The 22,530-nt window shown below is 42.8% G+C and overlaps 2 protein-coding genes and 1 long non-coding RNA gene across 5 annotated transcripts in view; 2 read left to right on the top strand and 1 right to left on the bottom strand.

Moving 5' to 3' along the window:
* CLIC6 (chloride intracellular channel 6) overlaps positions 1 to 22,530 on the bottom strand; it is a 137,525-nt gene that overhangs the window by 113,124 nt on the left and 1,871 nt on the right. Inside the window, exons 1-2 of one of the 3 annotated variants that reach the window (XM_082220506.1) lie at positions 10,796 to 10,941; positions 1,219 to 1,307 (exon numbers count right to left, since the gene is read on the bottom strand). In XM_082220506.1, coding sequence (XP_082076632.1) covers positions 1,219 to 1,290 — 72 coding nt within the window. In that variant the 5' untranslated portion in view covers positions 1,291 to 1,307; positions 10,796 to 10,941. Of the gene's footprint in view, positions 1 to 1,218; positions 1,308 to 2,429; positions 2,598 to 10,795; positions 10,942 to 22,530 lie in introns of those variants that run through there. The other 2 variants (XM_082220507.1, XM_082220504.1) reach the window with 2 other exon arrangements.
* On the top strand, positions 11,310 to 13,106 carry LOC309531193. Its single transcript, XR_014219125.1, has 2 exons — positions 11,310 to 11,469; positions 12,248 to 13,106. It is a non-coding gene; the product is annotated as an uncharacterized lncRNA (long non-coding RNA).
* Positions 18,162 to 19,127, top strand: LOC309531246 (protein FAM243B). The gene has a single exon (XM_082220619.1). It carries the CDS (start codon positions 18,224 to 18,226, stop codon positions 18,980 to 18,982), a length of 759 nt encoding a protein of 252 aa, XP_082076745.1. The 5' UTR covers positions 18,162 to 18,223; the 3' UTR covers positions 18,983 to 19,127.

The following is a 22,530-nucleotide window of genomic DNA, read 5'->3' as shown; positions in this document are numbered from 1 at the left end:
TCCTCCATGCTCTGCCCAAAGCTGGCATCTGGTTGGCTCCTCTCGTTTCCACTCTCATTGCCTTGGGGGTATGTATATTAAATTGGTGGTGTGCGCACTTTGCTTTCTAGCATGCTGTCAGGGGACTGCCATCAAAAGGGGGGAGAGGGACACAAGAATACAGGGAGCCTCCAACGTTCAGAAGTAGCTCTTCATCAGGCACTGGAGAGAACCACGCCTCCAGTGAAGCAGAAGGGGAAAGGAGGGGCGAGGTGAGGGAAAGGCTCACAGAGGCTACGGTGAGCGCAAGCGCTTCGCTTAGCCAGGCTGGTCAGGAAACAGACATGCCGCTTCCGTCACCCAGTTTGCGCACAGGGATGAAACGGAAGAAGGGGAGGCAGAGATTTGGGGTGTCTAAGTTTTTATGTTGGGGGAAAAACTGGAAGGGGCCACTCCCGGAATCTGCAAGTGACTGAGACAGACATGAACTTTGGGCTTCTGCACTGTACATAGTTTGCACGAAATAAAACCTGTAAAAGACAGGTCGGAGTCCTGGCTGTTTACTCGCGAGCAACCACCTGCAAACCTGACACATGCTGTGGCTTGCCATCTTACCTACCACTGCCATTCCGGATTCATTGAGGGAGACTTTCAGCCTAGGCCCCAAAGCCCAATCCTAGTGGTGCCACTGGGAAGCACAAATTAACTTCTAAGAATCCGCCTAGTCTAGTATTGCATCCTTTGATTACCTGTGCTCCTTATGACTCTTGAAGATACATGTGATCTTATACATGCAAAGCTGTACCAATGAGCTGCAGTCCATCTTCATATACAGCAGTAAAAAAAATTGTGGTTTACAAAGTCATCAAGGCAGTTACAAGATATAGGCAAGAGCCTTGTACTACTCATAACCCTTGGAACCGAACTCCAACATAAGATGAAAGATTCCTGTGCATCATTAAACAAGGCCATCTCGTTTGGAAAATTAACAACAGGGTTTTTAAAAGGATATCTATAGTTTCTATTAACTCATTAAAGTCTTACACAAAAAGCCAATAAGCAAAAGATCAGTGTTCATTCTGCAGACATCATCCTGCTCTATGGGAATAAACTGAACTGACATATAAAGGCAATATGGTTAGCAACATAAAAAAGGTCAGCAGGATATTTTGAGTTACAATTTTCTTACCATAAGCCACAGAAGAAGTAGAAGCACAGTGTACTAATGAGTCATTTTACCTGGAAAGTCTTGGCTGATGGTGTGACGGCTTGGCTGGTGGTAATTTTGAGAAGTTCAGGTCCCTGAAACATTCCATTATCTGCTGTTTCTGAAAATAGCCAAGAGGAATATTTAAATAAGCATAGTACAGACTAACTGTAAAGTTGAGGAAATTTATTGGGGGAAACTGCCGGTGTTAATGCATTCAGCTTCATATAGAAAACAAATTAACGTATTTTCAGATAATCATACAAGTTTATTTTACCTGTGGAATTCCATTCCAGGGGACTTACATTTAGCTCCATCTCTATCTATACAAGGAAGGAAGAGGCACTCATATCAAAAAGGTAAAAAGAACCATCTCTTTGTATCAGTAGGTCATTTTCTGGTTTAAAAAATATCCAGAGGTAGAAATGAGAGCTGTCTAGAAATTAGTCCACAAAATTCAGTCATTGTCAACTTTTCCATGAGGCACAGCTGATGCTTTCTGAGAGCACAGTCCAAATCATAGAAATGTCATAATTAATTTAGAGCATCAGAATATTGTGAAAATAAAGCATATGCAAGTGATCTGTGACCCACTGGGCAAACAGCCTATCAGCCATGCATACAAGCTCATGAGCGACCTGTTAAATTGGCCTCTGTAGTCCTTACAAAATTTTGGATGGGGAGAGCCAGGCACCAGAATGGCCACAATACTTGCCTTGCAGACTTCATTCATCTGTTGACGAGTCACAAGACCTACAGACATAATGTAAGGCATTCAGGGAATGGAGAGGGAAAATTTTCCACTCTGGAATTTTCTCAGTTTCTCCCAACAGATCCAAGGTACTTCTATCATGTGTTACCTCAGTCTCTATGCCAAATGTTTGAAATTCTGTAGAAACTTGTGCAGATTTTGCAGAATTTATTGCTGTGAAATGGATGATATGATGCATCTCACCTGAATAGCACTTTCAGTCAAACTAAGCCTGTCCATGCCACTGTAGAAATGTATAGAAGCTATTTATTATTGTTATTTGTTTGCTTTATATCCTGTTTTTCATCCCAAAGCAATCCAGGGTGGCAAGCATATTAACAGAAATATCATTTTTAAAAAATCATTAAAACTGTTAAAAACAATTTCATTCTCTCAGTCAATGATTTCAGGGTTGCCACAAACAGTATATTTCAGCTACCAAACGACTGGACAAAGAGGAATGGAGACAAAGAGGAATGGAGAAAGATATACCTCACCAGGAAGAGCATTCCACAAATGGGGAACCACCTCTGAGATGGCCTGTCAGATCAACAACAACCAGGCAGCCCCCATGGGTGCATCACCAACAAGTCTCTCCTACCAACCAACTACACAAATGTAGATCAACATGAAGCTAGATGAACATGCAAACAGTTCTGAGAACTGCGTAGAAGTGAAGTATTATGAAATAAGTAGATAAGATATAGAGATGGATTCGTACCTTATCCTAGTGTGTTACGGAGACCTTAATAAGCCAGCAGTTCCTGACTCTTCATGGAACTATACACTGAGGCAGAAAATGTATGTAGCAATGGTTTAACATGGAGAAACAGCAACCTTTCATGGAGAGGGCTGGGCTGCAAAGAGCACCTTCAGAGAGCACAGCTCCCAGGGGATATTTTTTTGTGGGGAAAAGGTGCAAAGGGAGTAGGGAACAGGTAAAAGGTAAAAAGGTAAAGGACTGCTGGACGGTTAAGTCCGGTCAAAGGCGACTGGGGTTGCAGCACTCATCTCGCTTCCACACCAAGGGAGCCGATGTTTGTCCACAGACGGCTTTCTGGGTCATGTGGCCAGCATGACTAACCTGCTTCTGGTGCAACGAGACACCGTGACAGAAACCAGAGCGCACGGAAATGCCATTTACCTTCCCGCTGCAGTGGTACCTATTCATCTACTTGCACTGGGGTGCTTTTGAACTGCTAGGTTGCCAGGAGCTGGGACAGAGCAATGGGAGCTCACTCCGTCACAGGGATTCAAATCGCTGATCATAGATCGGCAAGCCCAAGAAGCTCAGAGGTTTAGACCACAGCATCACCCACATCCCTCTCATGCCCTCCAGGATGACTGATCACAACTGACACACACACATATGCATACACGCAGCTGCTTTTTCTAAGCACGTCAGTTAAAAGCTCTTTTAATATAACCTGCAGTTTGGTCCTTTGTAAACATAGAAAGCTTTGTAGCTCAGGGAGCAGAAATCCGTTCAGGTTCTGTGGGAAATAGGTCTAGTTTTAATAAATGTTGTAAACTGTGCTGTGAGTTAGTAATAAAATGGGTGTATAAACAAAGTGGTGTAATGTGCACTGATATGACACTTGAGGGATGTGGAAATTAAATCCATGCCCAGTGCGAGAAGCAGGAAAAGCTAGTAACAGGAAGCAGCATCATGGAGTTACTTAATCTTTAAGTAGTATAACAATGCCCCTTTCTTCCTTTTCGGTGACTCTTTTGCCCTGAGGTAAAAGTAAGAATCATGAAAGCACTTGTTTACATGAGGGAGATAGAAACATCTACCGCAGAAAGCTATGGCTCAATCATCTAATATTTTCCCTGTGATGAATTCCCATGTTACGCAATAATCTACAGCTACAGTTCTGCATTGCGCCGAAACATTTCCCATATGGAGGAAATGAAATTGGATATTATGCCACCGATGAACCTATTTGCCTGATACCTGTAAGGCAAAACCAAATAATTCAGTTTTATTACGGCTTCTGGTTTTGCAGCCCTAAAAACCAACAACAATCTTATGACAATTTTGGGGGAAATTGTTTAAAATCTTGACAATGATTCCACCTCACAGATATTCACTGGACCTTATTATGAGTAAGTCTGCTTGGGATTTTGACTTCCCTCACGTCAGCCACTTCCTTGAACATTTGCTTGTCATAAGGAAAAAGAGGTCACTCCTCTCTTCTTATATTCTCTACTCAGAGCCATCCTAAGACTTGCATTAAATTTACTTCAGGGATGGCAATGCTTCACATCTGATAGACAGGCATGACATGTAAGTACATTAATCAAATCTATATACAGTACTACAGTACTTTAGATGCCTTGTTTTAAGTGGACTTTGCACTTGCTTCAGCTTTTAAAGATACTCATGAGGGTAGAAGAGAAAGAAATGACTTTTATTTATTATCTTTTTCTTTCCCCCTCTCAGTGATCCTAAATTTGATGAAATTATAAGGAACAGTTACATATGCATTTATATGCACTTACTCACTTTCTCATGTTTCTGGTATATCAAAGTTAAATTCCTGACAGGTATTGGCTCTCTGTTGAAATTTGTGACAAAACATAACAAGTGAGAAGAGGTAAAACTGTTTTCTCACTGAAACAAACAAACATCACATACATGTGATGTTTTCCTCACAGAAAAGACTTGAGATGCACTAAGCGCATTGCAGGTTCTCACACAAGATGAAGCACTGTGATTTTATGCTTCTTTTTAATCCAAGTGTGTTCAAACAAAATGCTCTTCTTGGTATGAAAAACTGCCCAGGTGGATATATGCATGTACCTTGAGGACTTCCAGTAGGGGAATGCATGAACTTCTATTGTGCTTGAAGCAATAAGAAAAACAGCACATGCACTTTTGGGACTGAAATGCTATGAGTGTGCCAACAGCATGCAGCTCTACCTCTCATTTACATAAACAGAGCCTGGTGAAGTGCTGAAAAGTCTGAACAGGTGTCTGGAACCAGTTGCTATGGGCAAATTACCCGACACTTAATCCAGACAAACCAAATCTGCTTTTGGTTAGGCTCTGTAGACCTTGGAGACAGTGTACAATCAGGTCCTATGCTGAGTTTCACTTCCGCTTGAAGAATCAAGTGGCTTGAGGGTGCTCTTGGACTCAGTATTGCCCCTTGCTATTAAGTGGCCAGGAGCACGTTTTACCAGCTTGGCCAACTGTCACCATACCTGGAGATATCTCCCTCCTCCTGCCAGTTAGTTGTGCAGCAATTACTTCCAGTCTGAATTACTGCAATGCTCTTCACACACAGTAGGCTTTAAAGACACTTTGGAAACCATAATTGGTACAAAATGCAGTTTCAAGAATGTTGTTGGATGGCAGCTAGGTTTTCCATAAGGGCTATGCCTGGAACAGCAACATATGAATACCTGAAATGGGCACTACACTGATTTGATACCATCTGCAATGCTTTAGCTGTTCACTCCCAAGCTCACTATAAAATGCTGGTGTTGATTTTTAAAGTCCTATACAGCAGGCTTCCTCAAACTCGGCCCTCCAGATGTTTTGAGACTACAATTCCCAGCATCCCTGACCACTGGTCCTGCTAGCTAGAGATCATGGGAGTTGTAGGCCAAAAAAATTTGGAGGGCCGAAGTTGAGGAAGCCTGCTATACAGCTTAATTCCAAGTCTGTCTGTTACCTGTAGAAACCCTGAGATTTTCTTCTGTGGCAGTGCTGTCAGATGGGCAGCATATAACTAACTAACTAACTAACTAAATATTATTATTATAATTATTTATTGACCTCTCTGTTCACATACCCTTAGGCAATTTTTAAAAATTTATTTGTTATAGCAGAAGTTTACAATAGCATACATTGCAGAGATAATCATTTTTGATTGCCTTTTTGCTCTTTATATTGCTGCTAATTATTATAGATTGCTGTTGCTATTTTCTAAATGTTATTTTCTTTAAAAAAAACCATACCCTCATTTGTTTGTTTTTGTTTTTCTAGCTGCTTTGTTTCCACATTTAGAGAAGTAGGATAAAAAAAATGGGATAAGTTATAAGCATTCATGTATGAGCTCACCCAGTATCTTGAGTCATGCAGTAATGGTTGGGAATAGGCCTGATGGGATTTAGTAATTAACTTTTATCTAATTAAAGCAGAGACCTGATCAGATAGTTATTCTGGGTGGCTATTTAGTGTGGCTTGCACTTAGTTACTATAAGGTAAAACAGTAAGTGTTCAGATACAAAAAATACACCCCTCACAACAATATTAAACATATTGTTTAATATTAAACATATTGTTTAATATTAAACATATTGTTTAATACGGTATGTTTAAGATTGATATTCAGTGGTACTTTTCTCCCATCCTCTGATCATTTTGGTGAAAATTCATAATGCACAACTATTTCTCCAAATCTAGGAGGCAATACCTCCAGTTTTGTGAAATACAGATTTTGTTTAGAGACATAGTCTCAATAAACCACCATCACTAAATATAATTCCACCAACATGTGAGTTGTTGATCACTTCACCACAACATGCTGGAAATCACTGCAGCACATATCACTGGAGTTTCTATTGGTTCTGTGTAAATGTTACTTCACTCGTTTCCTTTATTCTTAAGACTTGTTGGTTTCAAAGGAAAAGTATTTATTTTCTGGTATTGTTCGCTACTCAATTTGAGCTGATGCTATGATAAGAAAAGCCCCAGGGATTACAAATTCAAGTCAAAACAGGGCTCTGTATGTGTGCTGTACCAAGAATTAATTCTTCACTACAGCAATAGATGGTATTTTACTCTTAACAGTGCAATCTTCATTTACTCAGAAGTAAGTACCACCGCCTGCAGTGGAGCTTACACCCTAGTAAGCGCATTTATCAAATTTTGTATTAATCACACATTAATGTTTATTAAGTGTGAAAGGAAACAGGACATGAGTAAAATAAATATTGGCAGGCATATGGGGCAGGGAATAAAAAAATCTCCATTTTTTTTGGAACTCCAGGATAAGAAACATCTACCCTATTCCCAGCTCCAAACTGCCAATTGCTTTTATTCATCCCCTGTTTCTTTTATATTCACTTTTTCCTGCCCTCTTTTTCCAGGACATGCCCTCTTTTTCATGGGTATGTAAAATGAGAGTCGTCATAGTGATCCATAGTTAAAAATAAAAGCCGGCAAATGTGTCCTGCTTTTTGCTCTTCAAAATATGGCAACCCTACAACAGCTTCCTTCCCCAGTGTCCTTCCTCTCTATTCCCAATTGACTGCTAATAGCAACTTATAAAATTTTCCCCACTTTCTAATTTCCATGAAAATTCTCTCTAGCCTCCCCACCCCCCACACCAAGCTCCTTAAGTGATAAGAAAGTTGGACAAGCGTGAGCACAGTGGTGGCTGGTGCCCATTAGGACTGGTAGGTCGGGAGGCAGGGAAATTGACAGGAGGAGGAACCAAAGCCAATAACAGGCAGAGCCAACTGGTTCTAGTTTTATTGCCCTGCTTCCCCCTGCTGAGTTCTACAAGCACAACGCTGAGGCTACGGAGGAGGACGTTGACAGGCAGAGGAGCCCCTTGACTGGTCATAAGTAAGAAGATCAGCAGGTGGGAGATGGCTAAGGGTAGTCTCAGATTGGTGTGGCAGTGCCCCCATTCACTCTAATGGGCCAGCATCCACTGTGGAGGGAGGGAGAGGGAGAGAAGCAGAGGGGTCAGGAGGCCCAGCAGGCCCAGCATGGTGGGATTCTCCATTTCTTTCCCTCAGCCCATTCATTCCTTCTACCTCCTTCTCTTCATTCAATTCTTTTTTAAAAAAAATTAATGTATTAAATGTGTAAATTGCTTTATCTTGCCCAAGGCAACCCAAAGCAACTTACAAACAAACAAACAAAAACCCATGTAGATACAGTACCTTATTTATTTCTCTTCCTTCCCTCACACATGGCTGGTGTATCCTCTCTTTCCTTCTATTCCCCCAAACTTTCTTTTCCTCCTCTGCAGTTTTGCATGCTACAGCCTAACTCTTGACTTTCTCCCACCCCCTTGCATGCCTGTTTAGGGAAGTTTTTAAGGTTTGATGTTTTGTCGTGTTTTTAATACGATTGTGAGCCACTCAGAGTGGCTGGGGAAACCCAGCCAAATGGATGGGGTATAAATAAATTATTATTATAATATTATCATTATCATTATTATTATGCACTGCGTATGTGGAGAGCTGCTAAGCCATTTAAGTGTGCAGCCCAATGAGCTGCTGTAAACAAGCAGTAAACAATACCAGGGTGGAGTCTTCTAAAGGGAATACAAGGCTGTGCACATTCAAAACACATTTTCTCCTTTCAAAGAATTCTGGGCATTGTAGTTTGTTAGGGGTTCCTGGCAATGGAAGCTCTCTGAAGATGCATTGTATGCTTCAAAGGTGAACACAACTTAAAAGGAGCTGACAAGCCCAGACTAGGTGCTGGTCCACTAGTAATCAACATGACTTGCTCAACATTATTATGCTGGATTTATGTTGGTCTTTTGCTGGTTGTTCTATATAGTGTGAACCACTCTGAGAAGATTTTTTTTAATGTTTGAAAGCAGTGTACATATATTATTATTTTTAAAAAAACAAAAACAAATAGCTCTCCAGTTTTTATAACAGATTGTATCGCCTCGCCATCACCTGCTATAATTTTACTGTGCAGGCTAAAAAAAAACCAAAGAGTGAATTGTAGAAGAGGACCCTGTAGCTCAGCGGCAGAGCACATGTCCTGCTTGAGGAAGGTTCCAGGTTCAACCCCCAGCATCTGCAGGTAGGGCTGGGAAAGACTCTGTCAGAAAAACTGGAGAGCCATTGTCCACCAGTCTACTGAGTTAGATGGACCAATGGTCTGTCTTGCTCTAAGGCAGTTCGTGTGTTCCTTGAGAAGGGCTAAAATGCCTCACACCCAAATTCATCCCCTTGCCTCCCACGGTCACAAGCTGTGGAACATTTCGCTGATTCTGAGTTGGAATCCAAAGGACCAAGTTTCCACCTGAGGGGCACCAAGTGTTCACACGTCCCACAGCAGGCGGTGCTGCTGTTCCTTCCTATATAGAAGAGCTCAGAGTGAGGGAAGGAAGCATTTCTCCTTGCTCTTTTGCTTATATTGACATGGCTTCAAGATAATGCTTCAAAGTCAGGGCAGAAGAAGGTAAGTTGGAGGGTAGTGGTGGGGAAACAACACTTCTTGCTCAGCTCTAGGTAACTGAAATATAATTATGCCTGTGTGGCTGTAAGCAATTATTTGCAACTAAAACATGCTCTTACAAGCTCTATGCAGAAAATTCAGTTCCATTCCCCCTCTTTCCACCAGCACAACAGACTTCCTGGTTATTGTAATGATGGTGAATTCAATTTTGATGTCTCGCCAGAGAATCTAGCTTTAGTTAGCACAGAGTCTGTGTAGCCTACCAATCTGTCTAAAAAGCTCAGGAATATTGTGAGAAGCATGTGGGATTGGCACCACTCTTGTTACGCTGGTGTAATATTCAAGATCTCCACATGATAAGGCAGCTTGGAGAAGGAATTGTGGCTCCTCCGTCTTAATTATGCTGAATGGGATTGGGGTCGTTTTGACAGAACAAGAATTAAAATCCTGTTGCTGTTTGTGGCACCTTGAGGGCATTCCTGATTTTCACAAACTGTATTCTACTTTTCAGCAAAAGGAAGCATTGAGAGGATTTGCACCACAATACATAATTGATTCCTGACAAAAGATAAGGCAATTATCTCCATCCTTACAATAGTTCATCTAAGTCTAGGTAAGTGTTACTAAAATAGTAAGACGTGGATACTATTTTTTACTAAAATAGTATCTCATTTGAGATGCTATGCTTTTCAATGTTCTTTTATTTATTCTGCAACTAAATGCCTGGACCCGGCTTTTGGGCTGACAAATTTGTGCAGTATCTTTGTACATAACAATGTACACGAATCAATGGATTGTGTGAGAAATGCCTTCTGCACGTATTCACTCTGTTCTCTCTCTCTCACTTCCTTACATCATCCTGGCCCCAACCCCACCCCTTCCCCGTTCTAACCCCAAACCCCACTTCTCCTTCCACAGTCCTAACCCCCAGCCCCATTCTACCCTCCTTTCTAACCACCAACTCGGCAATCTCTGATGAACTCACTGTGTCCTGCCCTCCAAATCTTCCAACTCTCTCTTCTCCAGGTCTATATCTCTCTTCCACCTTCCCCAGCAAGTCTACACCATTGTGGCAAGTCTTCACTACCGCTAGTGCAATGCCATGGATGAGCAGAAGATTTATGGCAGGAGAAGGTCTGGAGTGAGGCAGCTTCTAGTTTTATATTCTCTTGACAGAATGAGGGGTTTATTCTTGCTACAGCTTATTACAGCTACGGGGGAAATGTATACAGTATTGCCCATATTGGGTATGCCCAGCCTACCCAGACATAGAGTGGGAAGGGACTCAAAGGATCATCTAGTCCAACCCCCTGCAGTGCAGGAGGACTGTGCAGCTGCCCCTTATGGGGATCGAACCTGCAACCTTGGCATTCTCAGCACCACACTCCAACCAACTGAGCTATCCATGTAGAATGTTGCTGTGCCTTTTAATTTGTTTTTAGTTCATCACTGCTGTTATTGTTGTTTTTGAATGTTTTAAAGGGTTGTTTCTAAATTTTTAAACAAGTCATGTTATCTTGTTCTCTCTGTAAACCACTTTGAGAACTTTTTTTATAATCAAGCGGTGTATAAATTTAAAGAAATAAATAAGTAAAATATCTGCCATTCCATGGTAGCTAGTCCTTTAGGGCAAATGAGGTACTGCCCAACCAGACTCTGCCTGCCTCCACTTGCCTCTCGTCATACTTACAGCCAGTCCAGGGCAGCGGCTTCCTCTTCCTTAGCAGGGACAGGGACGGATGCAAAACTAGAATTAGTTCCACCTGAGACTGGCTCTGACTCCTCCTCCTGTCAGCCTCCTTGCCTGCCACTCCCGATGTTCATGCACCAGGCACCGCTGCTGCTGTTGCAATTCTATGACTGTTACTGTGAAATATCCCTAAAATGGAAATCTCACTCCTTCGACACATGGCTCACAGTGACCATTTGAGTATTAATGGGTGCTGGGATTCCAGGTGGACCAGTCACAAGCCTTGTGGTTGAGTAAACAGTGCCATTAAAGCATAATAATGCAAAAGGAGGAGGAGGAAGGTGACTTGCCAGGAATAGCAGGCCTGAATCATCCAGGATGTTCCTGTAGCTTCACATGGCCAATGATAGCTCACCTTAGGACTCCACACAAAAAAAGAATTAAAAAAGGTGCATGGAAGGAAATGCCTTGCTGTCCACAGTCAAAAGCCAGATCCAAAAGGGATTGAGGAGAACAGATGATATAAAGCAGCTGCTACAGACCGGAAGGGAAGGCATTGAATATATGGAATAGGTTAATATGGCTCAGTGGAAGAAGCCTAGCTGGAGCTGCAATTTGTCTTGAGTTTGACGGCTCTTGCTGTCATCCAAAGGGAACTCATGGCTGATATTACTGTAAGTCTAATTTAATAATAATAATAATATATTTTATGGGAACTGTATATTGTTTCCATGCTAAATCTGTGTATTATTTTATATATAATATAAAGTAGTTTGAAAACCTGCATGTTGGTTCTGAGTTATCAGTGCATATGGATCCACACTTAGCACAAATGGGGATATGACATAATTAATTTTGATGGTGTTAGATAAAAGGATGAGTAGAGGATTGGGATATTCCTTGTATCTGAAAAGCAGGTGGCGATGAGAAATAAATATACCTTGGGTTGTTAGGAAAAATTCTTTATTAAAAAATAGCGAGAGAAGGTGAGGGTGGGTGCTAAGGGATAAAGAAGGAAGCAGCTCATTCAACCACATTTCAATATGGAACACTGGCATAGTAGAAAATAGCGGAATTTCTGCTTATGAATCAAAGATACCGCATCGGATTGATTTTCTGCTTTATTTTCTTTCTGATGTCATAGGGCACAGACAAATAATTATCATAAATCTATTACTGTGTTAGATACTGGACACAAAAGGACAGAGGCAAACTGAAGTAATCTAATGGTTTTCAGCTGGCGGCAGCAGTTTGACAAGTGAATGGGATCCATGTTATTTTCATTATAGTTGCCACAGAAATAAAGCTGTATCTGCAGTTCAGCTCATTAAGGAAGTCTTTGAGAAAGAATGGTCTGTGAATAGTTGCTGCGCTTGTTTGATGCAATCGAGAAGAGTTCTAATGTCAGCCATGAGACTGAATGTTCTTTCCCCCCCCCCTCTCCTTTTGCAGCCTGAGTTGGATAATAAAATGAATATCGACCCAACTGAAGTAAGGTATGTGATGAAGAAGTTGGTTTATACCTATATCACAGAAAGGAACAAAAGAGGGTGCTGTAACTACACAAACCCATATGTTCAAGAACAGGAGGAGATTGCTGCTTCTCTGTTCATCCTGATTGTTGTTGGGTTTTTTGGCTTCCTCCTGTTTTCTATGATGCTCAGCAATATTGTACACAGGCCGCGGGAAAATTACATGGACTATTTGTACCGCGAGAACTTTCAGGGAAATGTGAAAAGACCTTCCTGCAAAACCACACTGCCAGCGGCGGTTGCTCAAAAGGTCAAACCTGAGCCCAGCCTTCCTGGGCAGTGCCAAAAGACTAACAGCTGTACAATAGCAACTGAGCTTCCAAGTGCAAAATCGGTGGTGAAGATCGTATGAAAGTGGACCTCATATGCAGCACGATAGCTTCTTCTTAACCACTGGTGATTCTGTTACTCACTGAAGCGTGGGACTAATTGAGCCTCTTCTTATACAAGCTTCTTGCTCACAGTGGACATGTCTGTTCCTGAGTGACACAACAGCTTTCCTGCTCAGGCCATGAACCTTCAGATGAGGCACGGGAAGTCAAGCTCAGACTTGTACGGCTCCTTTTATATTCCTTTTTGGCATGTCTCTCACAGAAGAAGAAAACCATATTTCCTCACACTATTCATCATGCCATTGTGAAGGCATTTGTTCTTCTAGCTGTGGCCTGTGGGCACCCTTCATCTTTTGCCCTTGGCATTAAGATCCGTGGATTATTTATTTTTTTAATGTATAATGTGGATAATGTGTAAAAAATAAAAAATAAAAAAGCTTGCCCTAGCATGAGGTCTCCCTTCTCACAGAACGCAGCAATGCCTAGAATCAGATTAAACTAAGGCCCATGTTAATTTGAGAGCAGAACCAAGGGCCGGTCCACACTTCCTCTTGTCCTGGTGAATTCCACTGGGAAAACCCGCTCTTTACTGCTGAATTGGACCAGACAGCAGCTGGGCTTTCTGCAGATTGATGTTTGCTTTAGTTCAGCAGTAAAGAGCAGGTTTTCCTGGGGAAAGTGGCAGGGTAAACGGAAAACTGCTTAGAAGCACAGCACAAGTGGAAGTGTGGACAAGCCCTAAACTCTACCCAGAACACGGACTAGTCTCCTGTTCCCAGTTCCTATTATTGACTGCTGGGGGCAAGGCAGAGGAGGGAATTAACATCTGTGATATGAAGTCAGGAGGTGAGTAAAGTGGTACTTGACCAAACTTTTCAGACACATTTGGATTTTAGAGCAAGCGCCGTGAGCTCTGCCACTCTGCTCACTTCTGTCACCCTTCCTCTGGATGAAACCCCTCTCCCCACAAGAGACAAAAAGAGCGAACGTGTGCATGCACGCCCTTTGTTTTTCTGAGGGATCAGGTAAAAGTAAGAGCTTGTAGAATTAATCTGGGCCTTGAAAAAACACTTGGAGCTGAAGAGGGAAGTGGGAAAGAGCCTCACACTTCCAACTTTGTCTTTCAGCTCTATATGCTTTTCAAGGGGAAAAAGGGTAATAACACCTTCACCTTCTCATGATCAAAGCAGTGGAAAATATCATGAAGTGCTTGCTATGTCAATTGAATGACAATGATTTCCGTTAGTACTTCTGGGGAAAGCCTTTATACTAATTTTGATATGACCACCATCTCCTTCATATTATTTCATTCAAATCACAGCCTTTTTCTAGTAGTCAAAGGCAGGCTACACATAAAATATCTACTTTGACCTAAACGCTTTGGTATGTAGTTGTGGTTTATACTTATTTGTGGGAGTCGTGTGGGATCTAAGAGCACATCATCCACCTAGTTGTTTTGAAGAGGGCCAGGTGTACATCCAGTTCACCTAATCCCTGCCACCACTCCCAGCATCTCACTTTTACACTCTACACAACTAGAGTATTTGGAGTATGATGGTGGGGATAACTCAGCGGCAGAGCATCTGCTTTGCATACAGAAGGTCCCTAGTTAATTTCCTAGCATCTCCAGGCAGGGCCAGAACTCAGCGGGACTTACTATCGAGTAGACATGTACACACTAATCTGCCTTAAAACGCTGTGATAATTTATACTTACTCAAAAGCATTGTATTTATGTAGGTGTGGGAAGTAAGTTCCTTATCTAAAACAGAGATCTCTGGAGCAATCAAATGCCTAGAAGACAAATTACTAAATCAATTCCTCCTCCTTTGGAACATAGTGTTTTTATGCCACCCCAATCTCTGAGCAGCACAGGTTCCAGGGGCTTATCCAAGGGTTCATGTTTTCTTTTGGCACATCAGAGACTGTGGTACAGGGGTCAGCAAACTTTTCCAGCAGGGGGTCAGTCCCTCAGACCTTGTGGGGGGGGCGGACTATATTTGGGGGGGGGGAATGATGCAAGAGCACCACAAGCCCCGGTGGCTGCTTACCTGTGTCTTGCGAGCAGCAGGGGCTGGTGGCGGCAGAGGGACGATGAGCGGCGCACCAAAGGGCTCTGGAGAGGGGCTGCTTAAAATGGCGGCTGCTGCTGCTGGCACCAACAAAGCCCACCCCCTTCCTCCTCTAGGCAGGGCAGGGAGAAGCCAGGAAGGAGGGAGGGAGGAGCCACCACCACTGTGTGAGAGGGAAGGAGAGGGAAAGAACGCTCATGCTGGCAATCCAAGCAGTGATCCATGGGCCAAATCCAGAAGGCAATTGGGCCTGATCCAGCTAACGGGCCTTAGTTTGCCAACCCATGCTGTGGTATATTTATGGTTTATTTACACATATATACACTCTGAGCCTATGATGGAGGGCTACACAGCACCAACAGCCAAAAAGGGTCTTGCGTGTCCCGTAACCGCAGCCTTGGATTCAAACAGAACAATCGTCTCAAATGTTGCTCTGAGTCTCCTACTTCCCACTTTACTTCTAGGTCACATTACTCCTAACTCCTAACTCTCTACCCTATGCTCTGGCTTTATCCAGTGAGTGAGAGAGGCTCCTCCCAGTTATCATCTCATACCATGTTCTTTGATCCTTTATTGTCTTAATGGCCCATCACTCAGGCTATCACTTCAGGGAAAACTAGTCTATCTTAATTATCTTTTAAGTCTTCCAGGGATTAGAAATATGAGGCACACAATTTAGCACCCCAAGCCTTAATTAAATTGTAACACTTGTTGAGTCCAGAGATTATAGTGATCTGGCACCCAAAAACTCATAACTCTAGTATCTCCCAGTTTCCACCTCTTCAATACTCTATTAATCCATATCCTTTTCAAAAAAAATAAACAAACGAAACATTGCAAATCCTTTCTGCCACCCAAGTATCTTCATTGGTCTTATTAAGATCAGTACCAGCATCACTACGTCAATACATTAACAAGATTGCTAAATGTCACAGGAGGCATCGTCTGTGACAATAGCCATTTACACACATTCGGGGTGTGTGGGATGTGTGAGTAGGCTGACTGTAGAGAGGGGAGCAGGGCTGTGCCCTCTGCCTCACCCCTAACCTTCGCCCAGATTGGCTCTGTGGACAAATATAGTCTTTGTACAGGCAACTGGCAGCAGATGGCATCTGTACAGAGAAAGCCTAAACACATACAACCCATGCACATTTTTAATATGTGCAAAGGTCTGTTTTGTGATCCAATTAGTGTTTCCACATAGACCAGTCTCAGTGAGGCCATGGGAAGCAAATTTCAGCCCCTGTGCCACCTGAATCTTACAATCACATCACATTCATAAAATAATCCCATAATGTTGGAATAATCTATCCATGTCTCAGCTGGGGGAAAAATGATTAAAGGGGTTGATCTCTCACATTACCTGTTTTAACTTTAATTGTTCATATTACTCTGATCCCGGTACTTTTCCAATACGGATCAGTGAACAGCAAATGCACAACTCACACTTAGGCTTGGTTGCCTATAGCAGGCAGCATTTTTTAATTTCCAGGCTTATGGAATGCTCCATATTTTGATAAACATTTTCTACTGTGGGAAGGTATACAGTCACTTCAGTAATAAGTCTCACATAACTTGGCTAGGAATGAGCCAGCCAGCTAGCCAAACAAATGGGGCAGAGCTAAGTAAATCAAATCAGGACCTTCAGTTTCTGAAGATCCAAACAGAGATGAAAGATTCTCAAACTATCTGACATAGTGGACCAACAATTGTTTTTCCCAGTGTGCCAGATACTGGTATCACATTCAGCCCCTGTAGCATCCCACACTGGGCTGTGGTGGAGTCGCCACGGACCCGCAACTGATGGCTCATGTGAACTGGCACAGGTCCATGGAACACAACTTTGAGTAGCACTGATCTATGCAATCTGTAGTGCTTTCGCTGCTGTTCATTTCATTGCTGTTGTTTCCAAGGATCCGTGTGACATATTTGTTTTTAGGTTGTTACAGTGGTACCTCGGGTTACATACACTTCAGGTTACAGACTCCACTAACCCAGAAATACAGTGGTACCTCGCAAGACGAATGCCTCGCAAGACAAAAAACTCGCTAGACGAAAGGTTTTTCCGTTTTCAATTTGCCTCGCAAGACGAATTTCACCTATGGGCTTGCTTCGCAAGACGAAAACGTCTCGCGACTTTGTTTCCTTTGTCTAAAAACAAAGACATGTTTTGTTTATAAAGTTAATTTATTTTCCCTTCAATTTTTGAACTGCTCTTTACAGTATGTGTGGCTTTAAAGAGCAGTTAATAAACTGTTGTACCAAATTTGGCTTTGTTTGGACTTTTTTTGACCATAGGTAAAGGTAAAGGTACCCCTGCCCGAACGGGCCAGTCTTGACAGACTGTGGGGTTTGTGCGCCCATCTCACATCTATTGGCCGGGGGCCAGCGCTGTCCGGGGACACTTCCGGGTCACGTGGCCAGTGTGACAAAGCTGCATCTGGCGAGCCAGAGCCACACACGGAACGCCGTTTACCTTCCCGCTGGTAAGCGGTACCTATTTATCTACTTGCCCCCGGGGGTGCTTTCGAACTGCTAGGTTGGCAGGCGCTGGGACCGAGCAGCGGGAGCGCACCCCGCCGCGGGGATTCGAACTGCCGACCTTTCGATCGGCAAGCCCTAGGCGTTGAGGCTTTAGCCCACAGCGCCACCCGCGTCCCTTTTTGACCATAGGAACGCATTAATTGATTTTCAATGCATTCCTATGGGATTTCGTGATTCGCAAGACGAAAAATTCGTTAGACGACAAAACTTGTAGAACGAATTAATTTCGTCTTGCGGGGCACCACTGTATTACCTCGGGTTAAGAACTTTGCTTCAGGATGAGAACAGAAATCGTGCTCTGGCAGCACGGCAGCAGTGGGAGGCCCCATTAGCTAAAGTGGTGCTTCAGGTTAAGAACAGTTTCAGGTTAAGAACGGACCTCCGGAACAAATTAAGTACATAACCAGAGGTACCACTGTATTCCAGTTTATTTCCCTCATTATCCTCCCTTTTCCCCCTACTGTAGAAAAACCAGAAGTGTTGAGCGAAACTGCCCCAATGGTGATGCTTTTTAAAATTTCTGCACAAAATTCCTCATTTAGTGGTGTGGTGGGTGGGTGATTGATGATGTTTTCTGCAAATTCTTCTTAGTGCCTTTTCCCCTTGACCATCTTTTTTTGACAAGAGACAATGGCAGATATTGAAGGAAACAGCAGTGGCTGGTCAAACCAGCAGTGGTTAATTTTGAAAACGAAAGAAGCAGCTCTTTAGTTATGCGATAAACATTGTGTTCACTGTTAATAAAAACAATTCGTTATTTTTTTTAACAATTGCATGACAATTGTTTTTCTCCATGGTTTACCCAGCTAAAATGTGAATGCATCACTCAGGCTGTGTTTTTTTAGGATGCTATTGAATAACACATGCAATGAAATCCATTGTGAGATCATCATTGTCCTGGACACCATCAGAACTTTGTGTGCACTTCAATTTCACCTGAAGGTACAAGATGTTTCGCATTGTAAACCCGCTTTTAAAGCACATCATCCACCGGACTTCTCTCGATGCTAGCACAAGGAAACAATGCCTGCAATATTTGAAAACCCTAAGAGCGCTGCAACTTACAGGCTACAACACCATCTTTTTAGGAGAAACTGATCTTTCAGAAAGTCTAATAACAGGGGAAAAGGTTCCTCATGAAGATGACCTAAATTGGCCTGTATGGACAGTCGTACATGCCGGCAACAGTCAAGGGTGGGTACCATGGAGATACAGAGTGTTTCTAAGGGATGACTTGCCCCTAGACAAGCCAGAAGATGTCTTTCAGGAACTCTGTGACTTCCTGTCGATAGCCTATGGGAAGTGTGCCATTGTGGTCAAAGAAAAAAGACAGCCGAGAGTAAAAATTGATGAGTCCACTCAGGAGGTGGAGATAAGCGAACCGCAGTTTACACCTCTTCCTTTTTTCTCAAGCATCAAGTGCTGTCCTGAGGTCGCCAAGGCCACAGGCCATGAACTTCTCTCAGTCCCTTTCCCCTACAACCACCTCCACCCTATGGATGCAGCCTGGTCCTCTTTGAAATGGTTTATTATCAATAACAGAAAGGAGTTCTCCCTGACGACTTTGGAGAAGACCTATTCATACCAATGCATCCTCTTCAGTGATCTGCTTGGGAAGGGAATCGAGAAGATGAGCCCAAACAAGTGGAAGATAGCAGTAAACAAAGTGCGCAGATGGGAAAACTACTACTTGGATAAGTTTACTTAAACTTTCTTCCATCCATGTTTTTAAAAATGATTGAAAATTGGCCAGCTGATTTGCTAAATGTGCACATCGATTCTCCTTCTGAGTTATAATTCTAAATCGACAGTAGCAATGGTGAATAAAAGCAAGAGTTTTAAGGCGACAATAAGCAATATGGTGCTGGGTTTACAGGTGTCATTCAAATAGAGATTTCATTCAATCAAGGTATGAGGAGGGCATATCTGCAGAAACTCAAGGGAGACGAAAGGTAGTGAATAAGATTAACTGAACTGCAGAGGGAGGAGAGAGTGAAACTGGCCTTCACCCACAGAGCGAGACCAGAATCATACTTCCAACGTGGAGTCCCCTGCCCCATCTGCCAAACATGCAGGTGGGCAGAAGTGGCACTAGAAGAATTCCCACAGGCTTTAGCCCAAAGAAATTCCCTAGGTAGGGCACTCCAGGGGTGGTGAGGGGCTGAAACTGCCTAGGATCCACTAGATCAGGGGTAGGCAACCAGGCCCATGGGCCGGATGCGGCCCAATCGCCTTCTCAATCCGACCCGCGGACAGTACTGGAATCAGCGTGTTTTCACATGAGTAGAATGTGTGCTTTCATTTAAAATGCATCTTTGGGTTATTTGTGGGGTATAGGAATTCGTTTATTCCCCCCCCAAAAAAAAAAAAATATAGTCCGGCCCCCCACGGCTGAAAAAGGTTGCTGACCCCTGCACTAGATCCTGAGACAGCCCCAATAATATGATGATGATAATAGTAATTTTATTATTTATACCCTGTCCATCTGGCTGGGTTTCCCCAGCCACTCCGGGTGGCTTACAGAATATATAAAACATAACAAAGCATCAAACATTATTAACATCCTGATACAGGGTCTGATTGCTACAACACCTTCAAGGTGGTTTGTTGGGGTTTGGGACTACTCCATTTACCAATCTCTCAATCTCAGGCTGTAAGTATAATGTTGGGAGACATTGCAGGACCATTCTACAAGGTGCTGTAATGATTGCTAAGATGATGCACATGAAATACTTTCCGAGATTTTGGGAAATGCTTTATAATTTTGTATTTCTAATAACAGAATCATGCCAAGTAATATCTATGATGTTCTGCCAGCAGAGCATATTGCACTTGAACAAGCTGGTGAAATTGCCATTCTTCTTGTTGAATTAGCGATGGTTTCATCTGAAAACCACCTACAGCCAATTGCCACAGTTTCATCCAACGCCAGACACCCTTTTCTCAGGTTCCTTTCTAAAATACTCATCCCCAAATAGTTTGCATCATTTTGAATGAAAATAGAAATCTAGATGAGATAGAAATGGATTATAATAAGGAGCTGTCCCAAAAAAATTAATCCAGGAACCATATCAATATTTTGTAAGCGCAGCCTGTGTATCATCAGCTAGGAGCTGGATGAGTAAAGATGCTATCTCCCATTCAATGGCCAGCCCCTTTGGGGAGGCCATCAAGTTTATGTCATATATTGGGGACTTAGAGATTGGATTACTGAAATGCACTTGGAGTTTCCCTTGTTCTTGATGTTGAAGCTCTGAGTGTTTGGTTTCTAACAGTGAAGCAGTATATAAATTGTATGAAACAAATAAATATGTACCAGAAAGAGTAGGCATGTTCACTGATGCTATTTATGTGTGTGTGAATGTATGTGCGTTTATTTTGCACCCCTCAAAATAAAAACAAAATCCTGTGATTGGTCATGGCTGCAGAACAGCTAACTGGCTACAATGCTGCAGAGAGACTCTATCGTGTGTTTCTTAATCCAAGGAGAAAAGCAATACAAACATAGTGATGTAGACATTGCTCCCATCTTTATTTGAATTTCTGATGGGCTTTGGCAGGCCTTAGGCGGCTGGACTAGTCAAAAATAGGCATTTGGAATTCTCTTGGGGGCAGGAGCAGATAGGCAGATAGACTGGAAGGGGCACACAGCTCTTCTGCAATCAGGGCTAACTTAGAAGTACGCCTGCTTGAGCTCAGTGATGTTTGCTGCCAAGCATTTATAGGGCTGCATTTGTAACTAATCATACTTGTCTCTGTTTAGCATGAATCATGAATCATGAATCATGCTATCCAGTCTTGCCGGTTATAGCAGTTCACCATATTTCCATAGGATGGCAGCATAGATTGATAGATATAGGCCTCACACTATTTGTGTACTAAAAATGATATTCCTGTGTAGCTTCTATTGCCATTTCTTAAGGGCTTCGGCTTTTTGATTGTTTGTTTTTGTTTTTCAAAAAGTGTGAGGCCTCTACAACCTGTTACCAAAACAAAATAAATTGAGGATCCCTTTTTCCGCTTATAGTGACAGGGAGACAGTGCCTTCTGGCCAGGTGAAGACAGGCACAGCAATAGCAGAGCTGGTAAAACGCAGATTTTCCCCTATCAGTTGCTCAAACTTCTCACAGTTTTTACACCTTGCCTGCAGTTTACTAAGCAGAATTATAAATAGGTTCATCAAAGTTTTCCCATTTTCATGAAAGTAACTTTTTGCTACAGCATGGAACTTTCTCCAGACTTTGACACTGGGTTGTAACAATCCTGGCTCTGAACAGTGATAATAATAATAATAATAATAATAATAATAATAATAATAATAATAAACCAGTGTGTTTCTTACTAAAAAAAAAGGAATAAAACCCATTCCTGATACATCCTAGTTAAATCCACTATCTAGTACAGACATCAATTGGATGTGGATAGATTCCTCCAAGTTGGTAGGCCCACCACCTGCCTCCTTGATCCATGCCCGTCTTGGCTGATTAGGGATTGTCCAGATGTTGCGCGGACCCCCCTGGTTGAAATTATCAATTTGTCCCTTGACACGGGGACATTCCCAGGGGAACTGAAGGAAGCAGTGGTGCGTCCACTCTTAAAGAAAACTTCATTAGATCCCTTAGACCTATCCAATTACCGCCCAGTTTCAAATCTTCCATACCTGGGTAAGGTAATTGAGAGAGCGGTTGCTGAACAGCTTGGTAGGTTTCTGGAGGAAACATCGGCATTAGATCCATTTCAGTCCGGTTTCCGTCCTGGTTTTGGGACGGAGACGGCTCTGGTTGCCCTAACAGATGATATCCGTAGACAACTGGATCGAGGCGGGTCAGGACTGCTGATCCTTTTAGATTTGTCAGCAGCCTTTGACATGGTCGATCATGATCTTCTGGACCATCGCCTTGCAGACATGGGGATACAGGGCATAGCCCGTAACTGGTTGTGCTCTTTTATCTCTGGTCGGGGACAGAGGGTGGCACTAGGGAGGGAAATGTCGTCACGCCACTCCTTGGTGTGTGGAGTGCCGCAGGGCGCAATTCTCTCCCCAATGCTTTTAAACATCTTTATGCGCCCCCTTGCCCAGATTATCCGGAGCTTTGGGCTGGGCTGTCATCAATATGCTGATGACACTCAGCTCTATCTGCTGATGGATAGCCACACCGACTCAGCCCCGGACACACTGACCAGATGCTTGGAAGCTGTGGCTGGATGGTTTCGTGGGAGCCGGTTGAAACTAAATCCTTCGAAGACAGAGGTCCT

The sequence above is a fragment of the Podarcis vaucheri genome, assembly GCF_965113315.1.
Source record: "Podarcis vaucheri genome assembly, chromosome: 4".
In the NCBI taxonomy this organism is placed as follows: Eukaryota; Metazoa; Chordata; class Lepidosauria; order Squamata; family Lacertidae; genus Podarcis; species Podarcis vaucheri.
This window is presented reverse-complemented; position numbering and strand designations above follow the sequence as displayed.